General features: G+C 36.5%; 2 protein-coding genes across 2 annotated transcripts; both read right to left on the bottom strand.

The window, feature by feature from the left end:
* Nucleotides 1-390: 390 nt before the first annotated feature.
* LOC129794764 (uncharacterized) lies at nucleotides 391-1,124 on the bottom strand. The gene is made up of 2 exons (XM_055835620.1): nucleotides 983-1,124; nucleotides 391-917 (listed from the first exon to the last, which is right to left on the bottom strand). The coding sequence occupies exons 1-2, from the start codon at nucleotides 1,102-1,104 to the stop codon at nucleotides 431-433; spliced, it is 609 nt and encodes a 202-aa protein (XP_055691595.1). The 5' UTR covers nucleotides 1,105-1,124; the 3' UTR covers nucleotides 391-430.
* A 7,285-nt stretch (nucleotides 1,125-8,409) lies between these two features.
* On the bottom strand, nucleotides 8,410-10,069 carry LOC129794718 (regulator of chromosome condensation-like). Its single transcript, XM_055835571.1, has 3 exons — nucleotides 10,007-10,069; nucleotides 9,273-9,944; nucleotides 8,410-9,205 (listed from the first exon to the last, which is right to left on the bottom strand). Exons 1-3 carry the CDS (start codon nucleotides 10,045-10,047, stop codon nucleotides 8,620-8,622), a joined length of 1,299 nt encoding a protein of 432 aa, XP_055691546.1. The 5' UTR covers nucleotides 10,048-10,069; the 3' UTR covers nucleotides 8,410-8,619.
* Nucleotides 10,070-25,516: the final 15,447 nt, after the last annotated feature.

The raw sequence follows: 25,516 nt of genomic DNA, 5'->3' as shown, positions 1-25,516 counted from the left end.
AATATTGAGATTAATAAGCACAGAATCCTAAAAAGCATGGACCACTAACAGTGTCATAGAATGCTGAAGGAAAATCAAATGAAGTTCATCGTGAGCTCGAGCTAAGGGATGATCAGCTTGACCGGAGGCTTGATGGCAAAACAACCCAGAAATTGTCACAAAAACCAAAAGAAAAATCATTGCCGTTCAAACTTTTCAACTGTCGATTTCAAACTGCTTCCTTCATGCTGATAGCTTTTGAAATTCTCTTAATGAATTTGCAATCTTATCAATTTAATTGCAAATGTTATAATTTATCGGACACATCTTCATCAAGCAATCATTGATAGAGAATAAGTTGCAAAAGAATTTTTTTAATGAAAAAGAAAGATTTCTTTTAAAATGTTTTAATGGCATTTAATTGCGAGAATTCCTTTCTTCATCTCAGCTTTTAGCATGACAAAGTAAATTGCCGCGGGATATCATTGATGCAATTCTGCAGGAGTCCAGGAAGGTTGTCCATAGCCCAATCCATCCCTTCGAGTGTATCAATGAGCTGTGGGTAGCGCACACTGTAGAATCTCTCCTCAATCTGTCGACCCATCTCCATGGCGTACGAAAGGAAGGCATTGTAGTCCTGGAGAATGTTGAAGGTCTGCAGTTCCTTCATTAGGGCCATCTGAATATCATGCGTCTCCACCTGTTCTGCCTCCACATTGGCCAGGATGAGGTACTGAACGTCCGCGAGATGACTTGCAGCCCCATAGACGCAGATGCTGAAAGCTTCCCCAAATTCAGGAGTACTCCTTGGCCGGAGAACGCTGTCCCGGCAGGTCTTACCACGGCTCTGCCATCCCTCAATCTCAGCTGTTACAATCGCCATCAAATCGTACGTCACATAATCACTGTAGGTCCCCACGAAGATCCTAATCCCATCGCTGAGAGAATTTTATTCCAGAAATTTAATTTTTTTGCCTTTAAAAGAAAATCTTAAGGAACTCACAAATAGTTCTTCTGATCCAGGAAGATGGCATGAAGATAGGTATGAGCATCAGTTAAGGGATTCCCGCGGCAGACATTGAGGGATACCACCACAAGGAGACCCAACAGAATCACGGACTTCATTGCAATTGGACAGCAGAGACGCAACTGAAATGACTTCCTGAACGTGAATTGTGTCCAATCCACGCACCTGGGAGGAGATACTTTGGGACAGATAGTGTGCGCCTATCTTATCAGAACTTCCACTGAACATTTGAGAAAATGTTAATGTGGTAATGAATTTTCTTTTATTGAGATTTGAAAGGCCTTCATTGAGGGACGTAATGTTATTTTTAATGAAAGAATTAATTTATTCATTTATTTTATTAATTTTCAGCATTCTTATAGCTTTTTTGAATTATTTTGTAACATTTTCATTGAGAAAAAACTTTAAAATATATTTTTTTTTAAATCTTTTATTTTTAATAGAGAAAATGTTTTCATTTCCATAACAACAACAAAGGATTTTGAGCAAAAAAATATGTATTTCATGTCAATTTTCATTTATATTTTCCTCTTCACTTCATCCCTTTTTGGCTGCATGCTATGTATTTTGGGGGAGGGAATGGGTAAGGGGTTGAGTGAGTACTCGAGGCTTGTGAGAAAGTGATGAAAGATGAATTTGCCGCCCGTGATAGTCATTTTGGGGGTACAATGTGTGTGATATGTGTGTATAAGGATAAAATGCGAACCCCATTCCATGGCAAATGTGCGGGAAGGTTTCGCACAAGGAGGATGCTGCTGTGGGGGAGGAAGAGGGATTTTTGTGTGTGTTGCCTGAAGAGCGAGATTCTCCTCATTTGATTTTCTCGTCGACGGGATAAACGCTTTCCCGTGTTCAGAGAGCCACTGAATTACAGCCTATTTGCCATATTAACCATTTACACAGACACACACGCCCACCCCCCGCATCCTGTTGAACACTCCCAGCGCCTTTTAGCACCCCCTCCTACCCCCCCCCCCACAATCCACCCTCCTCTATATATGCGAAAACTACTCGCCCTGGATGTTTTATATCTTCTTTCTACTACACACCATTTTCCTTCGGCAACAACAACATCACACCACACCGCACAACCAACCCCATGTGTGACTCCCCGCATCGTGCGTCATCCGGGGGCGTGATGGAAATACCCGGAAAATTTTATTTTCCTCCTCTAAGAAAATTTTTGTCTATAAATGAATTTATCCTGTGCGAGTCTCACACGTACCGGGGGGCGGGGGGTGGATGGAAAAATGTATTGCGGATGGCAGACGAAATGAAATGTTTCTCACTTTGAGAGCCGGACGTGTTTTCCAAGGGAAATTTTCCAAATGGGACCATCCTCATATTCAACTTCTTCAAGGATAACATTCTTAGCTGTGTGATGAGTTCCTTCCATGTATGGCTTTATGCGAAACATTCAATTTAAGTTTTTTCTTCTCTTTAGTTTGAGTGATTTTTTTTGTGTCTTTTTGTGGTCTTTAATTGGACGTGTTGAACAATGAGAAAAGATTAACATGGAAGAGTTAGAAATCATTTAATTTTCATGCTTAGATATTTCTCAGAATAAGAGAATTTTCTTTTCTCTTCCTACGTCAGTTATAAGATTTGTTGTTATTCTGGGAAAAATCTTAAAGAATTTTGACAATTTTTGACAAAATTGCTTTTCCAGGCATCTTCAGAGATCTTTCTGACTATTTTCTGAACAACAAATTCTTTATTTTTCTTTTCTAGAACGACAATAGAACGAATTAAAAACATCCATCTGTCAGAATTTTACAAAAAAAAAAGATTTTTATCAGAATCTATCCATTTGTTGCGATTTTTTGAGCTTAAAAGTAAAAGAAATTGTGAAAATGGTTAACTTTACATACAGTCGTGCTCTCGTGGTAGGACCGTCGTCAAAATGACTTCTCCGCGGTAAAACGGCTTCAGAATGAGGAATTTTGCCTTCGCAGTGGGACAATTAGTATCCTACCTTTCCAATAGTACTAATTGTCCCACTGCGAAGGCAAAATACTTCATTCTGAAGCCGTTTTACCGCGGAGAAGTCATTTTGACGACGGTCCTACCACGAGAGCACGACTGTATTAGCTTTTTTTTTAACCCTTTTACGTTTCTTCAATCATACGTTGCCCTATAAGTAAAATATTCTATTTTCATGAATTTGAATTTAATTGTTCTTCTTTTTCAAAGTTATAAATGATCTGTATTCACGTAAGTGAGACGTTCTGACTGAAAAATATCCTCTGAAAGCTTATTGTTTCAATGCTTCTATGTTTCATGTGGACGCGAAAGGGTTAAAAAAAAAGATATTTCTCTTAAAAAAAGAAAAAAATGAGAAGATTTTGAAAAATTATTAAATAATCTATTATCTAACTATTATAACTTTAAAGTTTATACACAATGATGATCATGTCCCTTCTTTGGTCAACGATGGAATGGATGGACTGCTGGATGGTCACGTGCCAGTTTCAAAATCTTCTTCGGCCCACCGTCCCACCCCCAACTTCTTCAGGATTTTTTTTGTTTTTATTTACCGACGCACCTACCCTGGCTAAAAAAAAAATTCTCCACCCCCGCTAAATGTTCGCTTATTTGACAACATCAAGTGGAATGATGTGGGATTCCGGAAGACCTGAATCCCTCAATGTGTGTGTGTATTATATTTTACAATTTCTCATCCACTGTCACATCATCCCCTCATCAATTTGCCATGTGAACCGCATGCGGGGGAGTTTTTGCATTTTGAAGGGGGGTGAGGAAAATGCTCCAGCAGATCCCCTTGCCCGGGGGCAACTGGGAGCAACGATGGCGGCAATACGACAACTTCTCAAATGGAATTCATAAATTTAAATCGCCGTACAGTTGATGCATCGCTGATAAATTGATTTTACACACATTTTGAGTTATTATTCATTGAATTTCACATCCACTCTCATGGAGCTGGAAAAAAAAGCATAACTAAGGGGGTGAGAAGGGTAGATGAAGGGATTGAATGGATATGTATGGAAAATGTTATTCCGCGGCGTCCCCGTGACTGGCCAAATGGACGCCGTGACGGAGTATCAAATTAGTGAAATTAAAACTGGCAAATTGCACAACAACAAAAAACGCACACCCCACACTGCGGAGAGAGTGCATGCATAAGTGTAATTAAATTTTCCCATTGCAGCTTTTAAGGTAATAAGCGAGTGCAATGGGTGACTGTGCCTGAGGGGGTGGTGGGCGGCACACGCTCCTGCAAAAGTGGATTTGTAGGGCGACAACAAATGCCCGCTGCAATCAGCATTGCACCGCGCGCGTTGTGTGACTCATGGGTGCAATTCACACAACTTCAAAAACACATAATCCGGCCCGAAAAAACCGCCGAGAGTATGGAAAAGTGGATTTAAGGTCATGCTTCACCACGGAAAAACTATGTGTACATACAAGTGAAATTTCTCGGAATGCGCTCCACCCACCCACACCCATCATGATATATGTAGGTATACTTTTGTGCAAAACATGCATAGATTATGAGGAACTATATATATGAAATTTATACGCGCACATTAGATGGATAGAAAATAGGGGAAATATATGTAAGGAAAATTGTCAGAAAAGGTGAGGTATTTCCGGGAAATTTTAATGCAGAATATTGCACTCATATATGGCTTTAAAAGTTCGCCATTCATTTTTGTATTAATACATAATGAGGAAAATATGTTTTCCATGACCCCCGGGCAAATGGGAGCCAGGGGCGTAGCCAGAAATCTATTCAATTGATTCAAAGAATTTTTAAATGATGCTAAAAATAACAAAAGACATCTGACAAATTATATACCTACCTAATTCTAACGTTTGACATGTCCTATTTGAAGAATAAAATTCTTTTTTCCAAAGATTAACATTTATTTTCTAACGCTAGATGTTTATTCTAACGTTTAATATTTCTTTTGCAAACTTTTAATTTGAATTTTAACGTTTACCATTTCTTTTTCAATTTTTCTTCGTGCTTAATGACATTCTATTCTAATGATTAATTCTTCTTTTCTAATGTTTAAAGTTCTTTTTTTTAATAACGTCATTTATGTGAGCAAAGGAGCTTATTCACTTCTGTATGGAGAACCCCTTCACTTGACAAATCACGTAAGATAGGCATAGTATTGTAGAGAATTAAAAAAAAGAATAAAAAATCATCAGGATAAAGTACAGACAGTAAAGATTCGTCTAAAAATATAAACAATTACGTCACTTTTTTGTAATTTAAGACTGATATGTATAACATTCAAGTTAATGATTTATTGATGATTCTTGACAGTGTTTTCATGCTATATGCATAAAAAACTTGAGAATAAATTAAAAAAAGAAAAACACAATTGTGACGTCATTGCTTGAATTTTTTAATAAATCTTTGGTGCCATTTTTCAGCCTATTCCAATTGAAAATTAAAAAAATATTCTTAATGATTTTTTTATTCTTTCCTTACTCTCTACGCAAAATTATGCATTTTTTGTGATTTTTCTCAAATGAGATGTTTTCCCAGTTTTTCCTATACGAGAAGTGAGTAAACCCCTTTGAAATAAGTACAGAAATTAGATGAACTTAGATGGTCAATGGTCCTTCCCAAGGATCATAAAACAACATAATTTAAAGGAAATCAAAGAAAAAATCCTTTTTGAGTATGTATGTAAGTAAACAAAAAAAATCAGCAGGATTCACCCGAAAAGACATCAAATAACCTCCATCCACCTACCATATGCGGAACGATTCGAAAGGGTGGGAGAAGAAGTAAAGCGAGGTATCCAAAAGTGCGAAGGAAATCCTCATCGAATAGTGATGGCATTTGCCAAGTTGTGCACGTTTCCACCGTTCATTATGGGTTGTTTTCTTTTGGAGGGAGCTTTTCTTGTGTATGCTGCTGCCTTACCTCCCCTCATCCTACCCTATGAGGGAAAAATGGAAAATCAAACCACCAGCAGTTGCCTACAAATCCCCATTACGTAATAGAAAAAAAAAGAAAACCCATAGAGGCTCCCCCATCCCGTGTTGAGGGTCATTTATAATACTTTGCCCTTTGGTAATCCTCAGCCATTTGATGAGATCGTGTTGGGAAATTCTTCTCAATTCTCCCCCCGGCCCCCTCATACCTGGCTAAATCACCCAGAAATTGCCAAGAATTGCCTCCCTGCTCCAGCCTAGGCTAGGCCTTCATCGTCAATTGGGTCCACTTTGTGGGGAAGTTTACAAAACACGCGAAATATGCGGAAAGTCGAGTGGATTTCCCATCAAAAGTGGATGTTTCGCTTCAACCGTGAGCATGTTAAATTCTTGTACAGCTCAATGGAGTGATATCATTTTAGTCATCATTAATCTTCCCATGGAGGGATTCTCATGAATTCATCCACTGCCAGCTGAATTTTTAAGTGGATTTTTCAGGAATAAGAACGTGAGTTTGCATAGAAGAAAAAGGAGTTTATTCATTCTTAGGTACAACTCGCATCATTCCCTGATACATGTGGGGTTACATTTTTTGATCAGACAATTTGGTTATTGGTCAGAAAATTCTACTTTTTAACAGAAGAATATTCCATTTTTCATATTTTCTCTTGAGTTGCGAAAAAGAACATTCTCTTGACTAAAACTAAATATTCTTCTGATCAAAAGCAGAATTTTCTGATCAAAAGATTTGATCCCATACATGTCAGGGATGAAAATATTGTAGGGGGGTTTATCTGAACGAAATTATTCGGATCTTCGCTAATATTCGGATGATTTGCCAAGGAAATTCAAATATACATATATCTAAGCCGAAAAATGATAAATTCAAGCATAAAACTCTAAAATCAAACAGAAAAGTAGTAAATTTAAGCCAAAAAGTTCTAGACTCAAACAAAAAAGTAGTAAATTCGACAAAAAAGACTAAATTAAGCCGATAAATATTTGGATTTAAGTCCAGATTGAGGAACAAAACTTAAAAAAGATTATTAAAGGCTAAAAACAACTAAATTCAAACCGAAAAATAGTAAATTTATACTAAAAATCAAATAAGTCTTAAATACGTTTTTGGATTTTTTTTTCGTTTTTAAGTTTCGGTTTACAGCAAAAGATTTTCATGTGAAGTCAAATATTCAGATCTTCGGATGATTGGCTTATAAAAACCAAAATATTTGCCAGATAAACACCCCTTGATTAAAAAGCATCCAGAAAAAGGCATTTTTTTTAATTTTTATAAATATTTAAGTTTAAAACTGATTTTTTATTTTAAATTAAGAAACTCGAGAAAGAATCATTGCCTAATAAATCTCGCCAATAAAGTTGAAAATAATAATCATTTAAATATCTTTTTATGATGAAAATCTTTAAGAAAAATATATAACTTTGATAAAGAAAAAAGCCTCAATTTAACGTTTCTTTTTTTCTCAAATGCGAAGCATTGCTGTAAATCACATGTATAATAAGGTCTCCATTTTGCCACAAAACTTACTTCACTCATGCAAATTTTATTTTCTTTTAGGAGAAAAATGTGTTTTGTGTGTTTGGAAAATTGGAAAAGTATAGGAAAACAGTCACACAAATTACAATGAAAATTTGTCCCGCATCTTCCACCTATATGGGGTGGAAGGGGGTTGGGGAAGAGATAGAAAAAGAATGGGCGGAAAGACAGAGAGTAAAACTTTCCCTTTTTATTATTCATATTTTCCTCTTCTCTTCACAAAACCTACACCCCCTCATTCCACCCCATTTGTTCTTTCGTACTTTTTTTTTTACAGTGCTCCTTCTTTGGAAAATGTGTGTCTCTGAGGGGGTGGTTGGTACACACATATGAAGGGCAAAATTAATAATGCCAAACACAAATACCATCCCTCATTGTTGCTCAGCACACAACGAAATTCAGCGAAAGAAATGACTATACCAGGTTGTTGTGTATTCAAATTTTCATAAATCACAATAACCTAATCCTATATAAATTTCTGCATCGTCGTATCACGTACCATTGGGTGGCAGGAGGGGGTTGGAGCACACAAGGTGTGGGGGTGGAGAGTAAATAAATTTTGCTACCCTTGGTGGTGTATAGAGGAAATGGAAGAAAAAAAATGCGCGCAGAGAGAGAGAAGAAAAAATGCTACACAATAGACTCAAAAGAGATCTCACGGAGTTTTTGATCTAACATTGTGTGAGATATTTTATTCTATTTTCCATCCACCCTTCACCCCCCCCCGCCACACCGTTTAAACCATTTATGCGTGGGTGCCTTTTGTGACCAAAATTTACAGGAGATTTTCCCCGGAGCTTTACCGCCTCTTCCTTTGCCAACATGATGATGCTAATTCACAGATTTTCTGCAATATATTATTCTTTTTTTTCTTTTCATTCCAAAACACCCCAAAAGTCTGATCAGATGAGTAAAAAAAAACACAAAATTTTCGCCCAAAGGCAGTTCAATCAGTTCAACTATGTTTTTTTTTTTTATTTCACATTTCGGTAAATAAGGACTTAATAATTCAGGAAAGAAAAATCAAATAGATAATAAATGATAGAGAAAATTTTTGAGCAAAAAAAAACTCAAAAAGGAAAATTTCATTTATAAAGGAGAATTCAAGATGTACCTTCCCTACTTCCTGCTATCCTTTTTATGCCTTGGAGCCCTTAGCTGTGGTCTTACGCTTCTTTACTGGCACACTTGCGGTGTCTTCTGACGCCTCGGCAGTGGAATCCTCAACCAGGAAGATGGTGTGCTGCCTTCCACTATCCACCCGTAGGACTTTCTTACCCATCACCTGTTCCCCAATGAGCTGGGTAGGCACAAAAACGTCCGTGTCTGAGCCCAAACCAAGCTGATGGTTGCTCCCCATGCCCCAGCAAAAGACCTTTCCGTCCGTGGTGAGGGCAAAGCTCTGAGAATCGCCACAGCTAACAGCAGCAATTGAATACTTATCCAGCTCGGTGATTTGTGTCAATTGTACTGCATCGTCCGTCTCTTGACCCAACCCAAGTCTTCCGTTTTCCTTGCGCCCAATCACATAACACTGATTATCTTCTTTAACAATCAGCGTATGATTCTCTCCGCCACTCAAGACCTTTACATTTCTAATTTCTGTGCACTCTGGCCTGTAAATCAAAATTCTTTTGCTGAACTTTTCGGGCATAGCCAGTTGATTGTAGTTGTTCAGCCCGATAGCATAAATTTCCTTTGTTCGACGGTCCCGGAAGAAAGTGCTGCAGGAATTGCAAATTATTACTTTTTATCAAAATTGTGGAACTGAAAGAAATGAGATAAACTTACGTAAAATTTGTCGCCCAGATAGCCTCAACGAAGCGAACTTTGGGATATATCACTATGGGCTTCAAGTACTTCCAGAGTGGTGACTCCTCAGATGACGGTGGGAGGGTTATTCTGCCGAGTTGTGCCTGCTCGCCACAGCCCACCGTAAAAATCTTCCCATCAGTTTTGAGGATGGCCAAATGATCAGCTCCGGATGCGATATCTGCGACAAGCACATCAGGCAGAAGTGCGACGGGTTCATGCTTAATGCGTACCTCGGGTGAGACACCCATAATACGGTTGAAAATCATGAATGAACCCCACGCGTATACGTGTCCACTTTCCAGAAGGCACGCTGAATGGGAATCTCCGGCGGAGATTTTTAAGCACTTCTCCGGCAATTTAACTCGTCCGGGAACCATTTCTGAACCCTTTACTGATGTATCACGCCCCAGGGCTCCCTTGTCATTGCATCCAAATGACCACACTTCTCCTTCAGTCGTTAGACACAGTGAATGCATTCCGCCAGCACGTACGTCTACAACATTCTTCAATCCATCCACAACAGCCGGACAAGTTTTCTCCTGAACATCTTTTCCGAGACCCAACTGTCCCATATTATTCTGCCCGCACGTCAGAACATATCCCTTCGCTATCGGTCTCTCCGGTAGGGGAAGTTGCACTGAGAAGCCCCTAGAAAATTAGGAAAATTCAGGAAAATAATTAAAATGTACTCACATTTCTTGGAAACGCACCCAGCCTTCTTCTTCCTGTAGCCAAGCATTGTGGACCACATTGAATTTTTCTGACACCGGAAATTTTGGACAAAATCGTCGACTAAGTGTCCCGATGTTGCATATGTCAATTTTACCCTATGCAACAAAATTTTTAAATTTTCACAAGATGTGAAAAATCAGTGATTTGTTTACAAAAACAGAAAAATGTATTTTTTGATTTTTTACACGGAATGAATCATAAATAAAACTCTGCAAAAGGCGTTTGACCCATGAGAAGAGTTGACGTGCAGAGAAAATTTGCAAAACGTGGAAATTCCGCAAAAGCCGGAAAGATAAATAAAATATCAAGAGACTGTGAAAAGTGAATCAAAGAAAGAAGAGAAGAACAACAAAACATCAAAATAATCTTTCGAGGTTTCTGTGAAAATCCATTTTGATATTGTGTTTAGACAGCGACTAGCGACGCCGTTAGAAGCATCGCGTCTAAAATTTTTAATTTGTGAAAAAATTGACATTGGATTTTGTGAATTTGCCCAAAAAGTGAAGAAGATGGGAAAACCGAGAGGAAAGAAGCAGAAAGGTGACAAAGATGAGATGGAGAGACAACTAGAAGGAGTGGAGGAGAAAGATATAACCATGCAAAAGATAAACAGTGATTCATCTGAATATGAGGTAAGTGGAGAAGAAGAATTCATGGAAGAGGCGCTAAAGAGGAAGAAGAAGGGAATTGGAGGAAAAGTTGGTGGATCAGAAGAGCAGGAAAGGACAACAAACGGCGAGATAATGATGGAAACAGAAAACGAAGAGAGTACAGAAAAGATGAGCAAGGAGAATCAAGACAACATTAATGGTGAAAAGTCATCAACAAACAAACAGGAGTTAAAGTACAATGCCAGAGATTCAGGACCATTCGTGGTCATGCTGGAAAAGAGGAACATAAACCTTTTGGAGACATCAAAAGAGATTTGCCAGATTGTGGGAAAGCACAATATTCAGGAAGTGAGACAAATGGGAAAAGACAAACTAAAATTGATCACAAGGAATTACTCTGCAGCTAATATGATCCTGACAAGCGCAACACTGAATAAATTCAGGAAACTGCGAACATTCATTCCCAGCTTCTATCTCCTAACCACCGGAATAATTGACAATGTTCCAATTGATTTCAACATTGAGGAAATTGCGCAAGAGATTGAATCAACTCATCAAGTGAATAAAGTGGAACGCATGAAGAAGTGGAACAATGGAAAGCTCGAAGATATTGACAAGCTCAAAATCTCATTCCGAAGCTTTCAACTCCCACGAGAAGCAAAGATTTACGGGGCCGTATTCAGAGTCCGACTGTTTGTCCCCAAGCCAACATTTTGCTTAAAATGTCTGTGTTATGGGCACCATCAGGCGATTTGTAGAAACACACAGAGATGCCAAAATTGCACTGAAGAGAGATCAGATTCACATGAATGCTCAACATTCTGCAAATACTGTGCGAACTCCTCCCACAAGACAAATGATAAGAATTGTCCAGAGACAAGAATCCAGAGGAAGATCAAAACCGTGATGGTGAAGAAGAAATGTACTTACCCAGAGGCGAGGAAGATCATTGCTGAGGAAGTTATCTTTCCAAGACAGACACAAAATCCAGCAGAGGACAACCAGCAAACAATGGCACAGGTGGTGAATTTGAACAAGTTGTGTGATAAGTTCAAGGAGAGAGTACACACTCTAATAACAATGATGCAGACAATCTCAAAAATTGCTTTCAGCGAAGATGAAACAAAGGATGATATCACGGAACACATTAAAGACCTACTGGAAGAGAATCAAGCACTTTATGTGATCAACGAGTAAAGAAAAAAAAAATTAATTAAAGAAAAAATGATAAATTAAAAAAATAAAATAAAAAATAATGATAAATTAAAAAAAAAAAAAACATTTATTCTCCAAAAAAAAAATATAATAAATGAAATGTAAACAAAGAAGAAATAAATTTAGAAATAATCATGAAACTTATTCAAATCAATATAAGCCCAAAGAGCACGGCGGTTCCCGGCCGTATTCCATTTCGGCCAAAATGTATTCCGCGCGGGATTCCCGCTCAGGCACCGTATGGTGCACCATATATGATGGTATTGGGAAAAATTTGGTACCCAAAATCGGGTCGTGGCTCCATAGCAGGTAAAATTTTACGCCTAAATTAGGGAATACCATAGGGATATCCGTATGGTGTCTGGAAACAGCCTCTGCCACGACTGAAAAAACTCCTACATGTAGGCAAAATTTTTGACATTTTTTTTCTCTTTCCCTCTCACTTATCTTTCTTTCTCTCAAACACATTATTTTCTCTACCTAATGCTCTCCTTTTACAATAGTGTTCCCTTTTCTATTTTGCCTCACCGGGAGGTAAATGGCCAAATTTCATGGAGATGTACTTTGGCAAAAATACCTCGTCTTGGCAATAATATTCACAAAGAAAAATTCACGCGTTTTCACGCGTGAAAAACATATGCGAGATTGATTTTCAGATAGGATATTGATTAGAAGAGTCATAAATGACCTTCTCATTTCATAAAAATTAATATTTCTTTGAAAAATTAGACAATTAAAAAAATTCAAATTATACCCACATCATTATGCTTATTTAATACAACATTGCATTATGTTTCTTATGCTAGAAACTTTATTAAAATGGCATAAATCACTTTAGTTTTCAATAAATAAACTTTTATAAAATATCCATGCCACGTGTAGCTGAAAATAACCTCAAAAGGACAACCATTCGTCGAATACATGAAAAAGCTTTGCATTTCAGTACAATTTTCTTCAGCACATAAGAGCATTTTTTATGTTGCTGACGCATTTGCTCTAAGAAATCATTGGGAAACACATCTTGTATTCAGCATTAAAAATGATAATTGAAAAAAAATTCAGAATTATTAAAAATCTACCTGAAATTGGGAGGTCTTTTCTTTGGGCTGCATTATTGTTCCCTCAGAAGAAAAATATGCTAATGCTAATTGCTAATTCTTCGAAAAGTCCAAAAAGTATCTCTCATATTGTAAAAGGATTACATGTTTTAAAACTTTATCAATGGAATTCTAAGAACAATCAGGTAGATATCTAGTTTTTATTACAGGACCCTACACTCAAATTAAATCTTACACTCAAATTAAGTAAAATTTTTTGCAATTATTGTAATATATAGTGCTACTATAGATCACTGTATCTCTTGCATATAATAAACTATATTCATTCATTTGCTAACTAAATCTTATGTAGGTAAAAATAATTAAAAATATTTGTACCTAATATTAGAAAATTTTATAATTATTCAAATCAAATGATTATATTAAATTCATTAAATTAATAATGACATTTTTGCGAAATGCGATAGTGTTTTATGTTATAAATAGCGATTTTTGTACCAAAAAGAGCATAAAATTATGTTCAGTGATACTCAATATGATCCTTAGAATATGTTTCAATAATTTCTTTTGCCTATCCTTTGCGGAAAATTGTAATTTATCAAAGATTTTGGATTGTTTACAGTCCATCGCTTGTCCGGAGAACATCTTCCCGGATACATCCAAGAATAGGTTATGATACAAAATTATTTTAAAACACATTATAAATTCAGAATATGATAAAATTTTAACATAAATTTAGAAAACTATCAATAAAATATTAATTATGGATTAATATTCTGAAAATGATTTAAATATTTTATGATTTCTAAAACCACGTGTTCTGATATTAACTTAAAACCAAAATTCACGCGTGCAACGCCTGTATTTTGGAACCAACGTTGAGTCGTAATCTCTAAATTTTTTGGATCCAAAATTCACGCGTAGCCACGACTCTGTGTTGGCACCAAAATTGAGGCGTAGCTACGACTCTGTGTTGGTACCAAAATTTAGGCGTAGCCACGACTCTGTGTTGGCACCAAAATTTAGGCGTAAACTCCGATTTTTGTTGGAACCAAAATTCACGCGTAGCCACGACTCTGTGTTGGCACCAAAATTGAGGCGTGGAGCAGACTGATTACGACTGATTTTGTTAATTTTAGATAATTTAGAATTATTTTAATCTGAATACATCTGCTCCATCATATATTAACTAAAACTAATCAAAAAAAATTGCCAAATATTTTTAATTCTTCAAAATATTAGAAATTGTACTTCAGTCGTGGCACACTCCGTGAGTTGACACCATATGGATAGGTGTATGGTTATCCAAAATGGCTAGAGTCGCCGGCGTGCTCCTTGGGAGGAGTTTTAATGCTAATAAAGCGCTATTGGAGACTATGTTAAAAGACAGGGATTATGACGGGGCACTATTGAGTGAAACCTGGACAAAATCCAATAATACTAACAAAATTAGCGGATATAGATTATTTTTAAATAATAGAAATGATAACCACGGCGGTGTAGGAGTATTAATTAAAAATGGATATATTTGTAAAAGCAAACCTCTTAAAGAATATTTACCAATAGAAGTTATAGAAGTAGAAACCAAAATAAAATCAGTAATTTATAAACTAGTATCAATTTATATACCCCCTAATGCAAACAATGAATTAACAGAAAAAAAACTACAAACTCTACTAAACATGTACGAAAATAAAAATAACATAATTATAGGAGGAGATTTCAATGGTCATCATGATCTATGGGAACCGGCGTGTAAGAGAAACAAAAGAGGAGAAATAATAGTAGATGTAATAAATCTCCGGTGGAGATAGAGAATAGAGCTCCGGTGGCCGAGAGGGTTTAAGCACGACTCTTGGTCATACCTCCCCGGAGTAGAGGGTTCGAATCCCCCTGCGGTTTTTTCGCCGTTCATGGCCCGTGCTTCCTCTCCTCTCTTTCCTTTCCATTCCACAGTTCATCCTTTCCTGCTCCAACGCACGTTTGAGTTACTTTGAGGCGGAGCATAACTGCAGCACCATCTATCTGGCGAAAGATGCAACTATAGTGATCGAGTGCCCTGAACTGTCTCCCGGTGGCTATAAAAAGATCGATTGTCAGCGGACTGCATCTAAGTTGTGAAATCCTCCTCCAGTTGCCGGACCTCTGCCGCAGACGGGATAATCTACATCCCCCCCGCAGCCAACACAGTCTACACTACAGACTCCGGTGCGGCGTATCCATTCCAGAGATGATCTACGCGCCCACTCTTACATCATACATCGCAAATTGAATTTGTAGATTAAAAATGTATAGGGAAAATGTGTAATCAAAAATGGAATGTGAATAAACCAATTATTATTATTATTATTATAAATAATACAGACAAAATTTGTATAAATAATGGAAGTTACACATATTTCAATGAAGTTAATAATAAATTTTCAGCCATAGATCTTACATTCATATCACCAAATCTCATAGATAAAACACATTGGGCAGTAGAAGACATAGATATAGGATCAGATCATTTACCAATTATAATCGAAGTCAATGAAAATACAGTAAAATCAATAGAACCCAAAAGAAATAAAATTAATGAAATGGCTGTTATAAGAGAAATCAAAGATATTAATTTTGAAGATAATTTAAATATTGAACAAGTAGAAGGAATTATGGAAAATATTATCAATAAGAATATAATTTATTTGCAAGATAAAAAGGATAAATATATACCGAAATATTGGTGGAGTCAGTCTCGTTCTGAGCGTCAGCGAGCACGCATCGGACTCGCTCTGCTCGGCATTAATTTATTAAACAAGTGAACCAAGATCTCTTTTTTGTGGCAAAATGAATTGCAAGATGTGTAAATCAATAGTTCCCGATAGGGAAAAGTTGCAATGTACAGTGTGTGCGGCAGCCGTCCACTATAAGTGCATGAAATTTTCGGATGAAACCGCGGCTAAAATGAAAGAAAAAAATGCGCCATGGAAGTGCAACAGCTGCAAATCAAGGCGCCAGAGCATTGGTGACTCTAGCTCGGCACTTCTCACTGTTGCCACAGAGCTAAGAAGAGAGATGGAGGAGAATTTTAAGATTGTGGTGAGCAACACCAATAACCTAAAAGAAATCGCGACAAGATTTGAGGAAATTGTACGCGAAAACTTGGCACTCAAGAGAAGATGCGTTGCCTTGGAGCGTCGTGTGTTGGTGCTGGAGAATCGTGAGTACTTGGACAAGATCGAATTGCGAGGGATACCTGTGGATTGCGTGGGAGATTCAGCTGAGAACTATGAAACAGCGGTGGATTTTCTAAAAAATGCTCTTGACTTGGAGTTACAAAGCGATGCCATTCGTGAATGTTCAGTTGCAATAGTAAAAAAGAAAGTACCGGTGGCTGCAAAAACCAATGCCAACGATAATCCGGCTGAGACACCGAGCAAAATTACAACGCGCAGCAAAGCAAAAAATATTCCTGCTTCCACAACCAAAAAAAGTGCTGACACCACGGAGTTGTCAATCTGGACCATACAGCTATCAAGTGCTGAAATGAGACGCAAAATCATGAACGCTGCAAAGGAGAAAAGGAAGGCCGTGGGAAAAGGTTGGTTGGGATGTACAGCGAAAAACGGGAACTCTTTCAATATGGGAATATATGAAGGAATTCCCTGGGCCCTAAAATCACTTTTGCATGAGGCGCGTAAGTTTGCTGGAACCCATGGCTGGAAATTCGTGTGGATACAGGAGGGGAGGCTGATGATGAGGAAGGAAGAGGGAGGAAGATTTCATGCTGTGAACTCTTCCGAGGATTTGTATAATTTGAACAAAAACAAAAATGATGCATAATATAGTGAACAATAATCCCGACCCCTCCTCTAATGCCTGTCTGTCTTTTAATGTGTTGTTACAGAATGTGAGGAGCTTAAGAAAGAACTATGATAATCTGATTGCCCATGTCCAGGCCCGTGGGGAAGTGCCCGATTTGGTGTTCTTAACAGAGACGTGGATCGGCGAGCGTGAGGTCCAGCATTACACCATTGATGGATTTGAATTGTTTGCTGCCTGCAACAATGACTACAGGTCAGGCGGGGTTGCCGTTTATGCTGGGGGTGCTTGTGCGGGTGTCCAGACCGAGACAATTCCTCTCCATAGTGCCGATTGCATGAAAATTTCTGTCGTACTAGGCCGTGACACTGTTACCTTTCTTTGCTTTTATAGGCTGCAGTCCTACCCTATTCAAATGTTCCTTAATGAGCTGGACAAAACATTACAATTATTCAATAGCTCTTCTCATGTATATCTTGTGGGGGATTTCAATATCAATCTCTTGTCCGGCTCTAAAATTGTTGACGAATACTTGTTAATTTTATCTTCCTACGGCTACAGAGCCCTACATAGTAATCCTACTAGAGTGACGCAGTTTTCAAGCACCTGTATTGACCATATTTTTGCAAAGAATTCCCGCGATGATTTTGCTAACAACTGTTTCCTCGAAGATTTGGCAATTACAGACCATCATTTATTATGTTTAAGCATACAACCAATCTCTTGTCCCCCTACAAAAATTTTGCACCAAAAATCTGTTAGATCTGTAATTAATTATAAATCCCTGCGAGAGAGCTTAATGTTTGAGAGCTGGGCGTCGGTTTATGAGGCTAAAGATGTCAACTCATCTTATGATAGATTCCTAAATATTTTTCAAAGCCATATTAATAAATGTTCGAATTCTATAACCATCAATCGTAAGAAAAGACCTCTCAAGCCCTGGATATCCCATAATCTCTCTTGTAAAATTAATAATAAAAATTATTTACGTGATCTTTTGAAAAAACATCCTAATGATAAACACTTGGCAAAAAGGGTGGGGGTTTTGAGTAAAAAATTAAGAGCTGAAGTGAGTAGGGAAAAGAACAAATTTTATTCGAGAAAACTCAAATCCGCAACAAATAATAGCAAATCACAATGGGATATAATAAATGAAATAATGAATCGGAAAGCAAAATCTCGCAAGATAATGGAGGAGTTGTTTATAAATGGAGTCTCCTACACGGATCCGTTTGAAATCGCTTGTGTGATGAACGAATATTATATCAGCGTTCCGGAGAAGCTAAATAGAGACAGGGTTTCTGGTTTTTTGGGTGTGGGGGAGGGTAATGTCGGGTGGGTAAAGGATAGTTGTTTCCTCACTCATGATCTCAAATGAAATGCTGAAAAAATTGAAAGAAAATAATGTAGAAAAAATAGCGTTAATATTTAACAACATGTGGAAATCTCAAAAATTCCCCAAAAAATGGAAAAAGATAAAAGCCGTACCTATACTCAAACCAAACAAGGATGAACGAGACATCAAAAATTATCGCCCGATAGCACTTATAGATGTTTTTGCAAAATCTTTTCATACGATCCTAAAAGAAAAAATTGAATACCATCTTGAAACCCACAACATCCTACCAGAAAATTCTTATGGATTTCGTAGACATAGGAGCACAACAGATTATTTGCTAACATTGGTGAAAACTGTTACACAAAAAAAGGAGGAAGGACTTAAAACAATGGCAATAATCACCGATATATCCAAAGCGTTTGACATGGTGGAACCGAAGATACTTATCGAAAAAATGGAGAAATACAATTTCGCACCTGAGATCACGAATTGGGTTGAACAATTCCTAGTAAACAGAGAAATGATAGTAGAAACAAATACATATACACAGAGCATTCTCACAAGTACAGGGGTGCCGCAAGGCAGTAAGATTAGCCCAACTCTGTTTAATATATATACTGCTGATATACATAAATTGGAATCACAAGGATGTACAATTTTGCAATATGCTGATGACTTCACAATACTGGTCTCAGGAAAAAATAATGTAGAGCTTTATAATAATGCTAACAAAATTCTAAACAATTTCAACACTAAACTTAAAAAACTTAACTTCTCACTAAACCCAGAAAAATGTAAAATAATACAATTTGATAATTCAAAAAAAGATAAAGGAGCAGTAATACTAAATGGAAGGTTCATCGAAGAAGTGAGATGTCACAAAATATTGGGAGTTTATGTAGATAGCAGACTATCATTCAACATACACAGAAAAGAAGTAAAAGAAAACTGCCAAAAGTATATAAATATAATGAAAATATTCAGCAAAAGTCATGGAGGAGCACACCCAAGAACTATGCTAATGGTATACAAAGGAATAATTCAATCAAGACTTACATATTGTGCTCCAGTTATAATAAACCACAAGGAAAATATGATGGAAAATAACATACTCCAAATCACAAAAAATAAGGCACTTAGAATAGTACTTGGAGCAACAAAATCTACACCCATCACTTCACTACTCGCCGAATGTGGAGAACTACCAACAAAACTGGAAATGGAAAAATGCACAATAAGGTACATTAAAAGAAGACAAATAGCAGATGAACAATCATCACTCCTTATAGACTCCTTTAAAAACTTGTCACAAATCTCGGAGGTGTTCAAAAATTATGAGAACATGGAAGATACAACTAAAGAGACGGAAAAGAAACTTCTAGAAAAATGGCAAAGTGATTATGATAATCTAACAGAATTTAAAGGAAAGTATCACAAAGACATCATTGAGGGTAAAATTAAAACAGTGCCGTGGTTTAAAAAAATCAAACTAAATTCCAGTGAAACAAAAAAGCTGTGCAGACTTAGGTCAGGGCATACATATGATAAAAAGTTTTTGAAACTTATTAAAATAATAGATAATTCAATGTGTGAAACGTGCAATAAAGAAGAAGATTCAAATCATCTAATAATAGAGTGTGCAAAATACCAAAGTTCAAGAAATAAATATAACCTAATTAAAAGTGCAAAAGACATCAAAACTCTGCTAAAAACAAAGAATAAAAAGAAAGAAACATACCAACAAATATGTGATTTCATGAAAGAAAACAAAATTTTCATTTAAGGACAATAATTAGAGACAAAAGTGAACAATAGTAACATTGGAAAGGACTTAATCACACCTCTAATAGTGATTTGAACACGTAAAGTGGAGATAAAAAATTAAACCATAAACCTAAACTCAAAATTAATACTCCTTAAATAAAAATTATTGAACAAAAGTAAATCACAATACTTCCATTAACGAATAAATTTCAAATTTAAAATCAAGTGCGAAACATCTGTCAAATCAGATGAAAGTTGGCCCTATGGACATAAAGTTCGCGGCCGTACAGTGTTAAAAAAAAAAAAAAAAAAAAAAATTTCACAAAATTTTGCTAAAATTAAGGAATTAGGTCATGAGTTAGTCCTTTAAAGGACTAAAATATTAAAATTGAAGAGAATGTGTCCCTAAGAAACGTATTATGACTAAAAAATAGCGAAAAATTTTTTTATTTTCAACATAACCTCAAATAATGTGGAATTAGTTGATATACCACAATCGTGGCCAACACCAAGTATTGTAATCGTCGGATTTTCCGACCACCTCAGATCGGGCTCAAACTTGGTATGAGCACGTTTCAGACAACCCACATTCCAAAAATGGTGGTGGAAAATTTTTGATCCGGCCGGCCTGCCGTCCGGTAGTCAACATTTTGCATTATATCTCGAGAACGGTAACAGATAGAGACTTCCGATTTGAAGTTTTCTATAGAAATGTGGGTGTCAAATTTCATTTTTTCGTATTTTCAAAATCGAAGATGGCCGCCGTCCGCCATTTTGAACTACCGTCAACCACTTTCCTTATAGCTAGAGGTCTGAAATTTTAGTATGTCGTAGAGCTCAGTGAGACGTTTTCATCGATAATTCATACTTGAAAATCGGTCAAGCGGTTTAGCAAATATGGCGGCCTAAAACAAAAAGTATTTTTTCGATATATCTCGAGAACGGCTTAACCGATTTTGACTATGTCTAGAACATTTCAAGTTTCAAAAACATCCGCAAGAGGCGCTAAAATCAAAAACAAAAATTGCCTAAGGGACTATATCTCTCTCTATATCTCTTAAGGGACTATATCTCCCAACATCTGTTATCGTTTTCCTTTAAATTTTGATATGTTGTAGCCTGACTCAATATCTTTCACCAGTCCGAAAATGAAGAAAATCTATGTCGCCGTTTAGAAGATATAGCCATTTGAAAAATTCTTGAATTTGAAAAGTTCTAAGAGCCATATCTCCTGCACTGCTTGACCGATTTTTCTCATCTTAGTATCAAATTAAAGGTTTTGCAATTCTCTACAACTTTCTAGAACATCAGAAACCTCTAGAACCATTTCTTGAGGACCAAATATGCGAAAAACTGTTTTGGTAAAACAAAAAGCCGCCATTTTGTGTTCTAGAGGTGACCTTGAAAAGTATCAAAATTTATCCCATATTCTAGCTTATTTTAAGACCTTTCCATAACTAGTCAAGACGTTTCTGTAGGTGTTATAGAACCAGAGATATGACCATTTTTTCGCATCAAATTACTGAATTTCACGAAAAAAAAATCAACTTTGCCTACTAATTTTGCTCACAAATCGCATTACAACGCATAAACAAACTTTTACACGTTGTGGGACACCAACTCTTATAACTGGACGCGTTATGATTGACTTTCTTGTTCACAGAAGGGGAGGAAAAGTGGAAAAAAAAGTTTTTGGGTGGATTGCTTGGGCATTATAGTTAACCACAAAAAATATACGGGCCATTGTTAGGACCTTGGAGGTATATACATAGCATAGCTTCTAGAGACTGCTCAATGGATGGTTAATTTTCAGTAGGATTTCTTTAAAAAAAAAATTTTAAAAATAGCCCAAAAAAGGGATCTTTTGCATTTTGTATTTAACTTTTAGCAGAAGAGTGGCGAATTTTTATTTATTCTTAACACGTTTTGTCACTCCATGTGCCGCACCACACGTGGTTTGGGGGCAAAGCCTATATACGGGGTGGCCGGAACGAGATGATGGAAATTTTTCACCCAAAGAGTATGTCAATGTGCAATTTGCATGATGGTTGCGGCGCTTTTCAAATAATAAATTTACCCATAATGCCACTAAATTACATATTTGCGATGGAGGAAAAAAACACGTGCTGAATAAAATGCTAAAAGAGCTCCACAAGGAGGTGCGTGGGGCAAGAAAGGAATTTTTCACGCGAAAATGGTGTGGGAGGGCTGAAAGTAAAAATTATCGCCACGCATTTCCTTTGTCAGGATGTCACGGGGGGGGGGGGGGGTGGTTGTGGGGAGAACGGGAGGGGTTGGCTTATACAATGTGTACAAACTAATACTCTATGGCTTCATCGAAAGACTTCAATTCCCTTTGGGTTGTATCGGGTGGCCCCATAGGCTTGAAATTGATGGGCCAAAATGAACGCACGATTTGGGGGTTGCAGAGGGTGGAAAGAAAAGAGCCCCGAAAATTCCAATGGGAGCCGCTCCGGAAGAAAAATTTCTCTTTTTAGCTGATCAAATCAAGTCCCAAGACCTCTCTATATGCATTAAATTGATTCCTATCTCTTCTACGCGGATCCCTCTGGCTCCCACCCACCACCTCTAACTGCTTAAGATTTAGTGGCGAAAGAGAGAAAAAAAGAGGAGATTTCCTCTCATTGCACATCAAATAGAGGATGGGATAATTTGCATATACCATCTCGCACAGAGATCTTCGCCAAGGGTGAAATTTAAATATTTTTCCCAGGCAAAAGAAAATAATTTCATTCACCATCACTCCTCTGCATGGCGTGTGCCACAATCGAATTCGCCTTTTGCAATTGCTTCTCAGCAGCAGCAGCAGCTCTCTGTGCTCAGCTCATATAGTTCCTCAAAGGAAGTTCCCTTATTCTGTATACAACTGTGGGAAATGCCATTGGAAGGTAAGCTGAAGCGTTATGCCATTCAAAGTTGAATCACAAAAATGAGAGATGGAAATTTAATTACAAATTTTGGAAATTAGGGGTCAGAATATTACAAAATTGATCTTAATACTTCAACTTAAAGGCCTGAAAATTAAGTTGGAAAATTACTCATTTTCTTAAGTTGGAAAATGAACTTTTTGTGAAATTCTTTAAGCAATAGGTCGGAAAATATTACTTTCTATAAATTTTTGAACCATTTAGCATAAGCATTAGAATAGCATAAAATTCATAAGGTCAGAAAGTTTTTTTTTCAGAAATTATTTTATGAATATTTTGAACTATGGACATAAAATTTTTATTATTTCTGGAAATTATTGACTTAACAATAATACTGAATTGAATTTTAAGTATAAGGTCCCTTAAATTGGCTATAGAGGTCTCAATGAAAATAAAGCGTTATATTAAAGACACAAAAAATACCATTATGACGTCATTCTTTACGTTTGTGGGCAGTCTTTGCTGACCTTTCCCTGCTAAAATCAAAGAGACATCCCTCTAATTTTTTCTCTGGAATCAACTATAAAAACCTGACAAAAAATTACCTAAAAATGTAAATAATGACGTCAGCTTTATGATAATACATCATCAATGATTTTTGACAACGTGTTCACTCACACTTCATGAGTAAAAATATTTAAAAAGAAATGAAATAATTAAAATAAAATCTTTGCTGCTTATTCTTAATCTTAACATTAAGACATTTCATTGATTAATTTTAATTCCCACAATTTTTTTACAATTATTTCAAATGCAATAAGCTGACCCTTCAACAATCTAATGCGAGATATTCCCATCGAATCCATTTCTTCTATCTCTTTGTCAATGTATACATTTGTGTTATTAAAAAAAAGAGGAGATGTGTGAACCTCTTTTGGGATTCTTCATCAGACTTTTCTTCGGGTTCTTTTGCGAATCACATGAAAATATGCATTTCCTTTTTTTTTCTTATCACATCAGCCCGCTCCTGGGAATTCAAGGAGCGAGTACAAAAATCAAAGAAGTTGTTAATGCAAATCCTCCGCAAAAGGGTGTCATGTTGGGATATCTTACAAACAGAGAGAGAGAGAGATTGAGTTTTGGTGTGCAGCATGGGGGTGGGAGGATGAGGAAAATTGTCACAGCAGTGTGAATGGCTTTTCCTGATGATGGGATTAAGTGCGTGTCATGAGGAGGTTGGTGGTGATTGGAGTTTTGTGGTGGCATCTAAATTAACACATTATTCGTTGCTTGCAAGTGCTTCTCGAATACACAATTAGAATTCCCGCCATACCCCACGGCAGCCCCAACACACGCAATCATTTCCGGATGAAACTTTCCCTCCGCCGCACCCACACACGGGAGCGTAAATGAGGCGATTGGACACTTTTTGGGATCACCAGAGGATCACTTCATGAGACTTTTCCAATTCCAGGGACTTTTTATTGCGCCATTTCGTACCTTTCCACCCACAGCAACTTTACTCCGAAACTCTTCCCCACAAATAGCCCCTAACTTTTCTCATTTTCACCTCCCTAAACCCAGTCCTCAATCCCCAAAAGGATTTTCTCAGGGTGTGATTCCCTGGTATAGAGTATCAATTAACATTTTCAATGATTTTAACGGTTTTCTTTCTTTCTTTCGTCACCTCTTTTCTTTCATGAAATGCATTTTAGAGGATAATTTGTGGGAAATTATTGTTTAAAAAAGATTAATATAAAAGAATAAAAATGTTATGTTCATAAAATGCTGTGAAAAAAATTCAGATGAAGCACGTGGTCAGAAGAAAATTTTACCTTTTCAAAAAAAATTAAATAATAAATTCTATTATTAATTTTTCGAGAGAAAGTTCTTCATATTCACCGCCATTAAAAAAATACAAAAACAATGGAGGAGCCTAAAGAAATTAACTTATAAGTACAAAATCATTAAAACTTTCCTAATAATTAAGATTTTTTTTATTAATTTACTTTTATTGGTTTATTTATCATTTTTTTATTTTTTTTAACAAAATAAATTTTATTTGATTAATTCCATTAAAAAACAATTTTGTTTTGTAAAAAAAACACTTTAATTTATAAAAAATTTTCTTTTTTTTTTAATGAAACGATAGAAATATTCAATTAAAAAAAGAAAAATCGCAGGAAGGATGCGCGCTCAGTTAACCCTTAACAACCAATGGGACATTTTCGATCCAAAGCTCGTTTTTGAAATTGCCGAAACCAATGCAGGACGATGTTTTTATGATCCCTGAACATTTTAAGATAACAAAAGAGCATCCCCAAGGACTCACAGGATCAGGAATGACGAAAAACCAAAAATTAAAAAATCTGCGTTTTAGCTAAATATTTCTTCTTTACACCTAAAGAAACTTTCAAAATTATTTTCATATCACCCCCCTTGCATGGTTCCTTACGGTCTTTAAGGATTTTTTTAGGTTATGTTCGATTTAGAATTTTGTTTCACTTCAACTGCGCTTCTATTCTGCGTGAATTTTTTTTAGATATCTAAACATTTTCTATACACCAATTTTGATTAATAATGTACTTTAATTTGTGATTAGAAAATTTAAAAAATAAACGAACTGAATTCTGATTACCTTCTGTATTTTTTCTTATTATTTCAACGAAACAGAAACATGAAACATTAGCGCTGATGTTTCTCATCCAGATGTGTAGCCATTGAAACATAACCTAAAACACCTTTATAAAAAACAGTCATTCTGAAAAAAAAAGAATAATTTCTTATCCCTGATTCGCAGATTGTCTTT

The sequence above is a fragment of the Lutzomyia longipalpis genome, chromosome 4 (genome assembly GCF_024334085.1).
Source record: "Lutzomyia longipalpis isolate SR_M1_2022 chromosome 4, ASM2433408v1".
NCBI lineage: Eukaryota > Metazoa > Arthropoda > Insecta > Diptera > Psychodidae > Lutzomyia > Lutzomyia longipalpis.
This window is presented reverse-complemented; position numbering and strand designations above follow the sequence as displayed.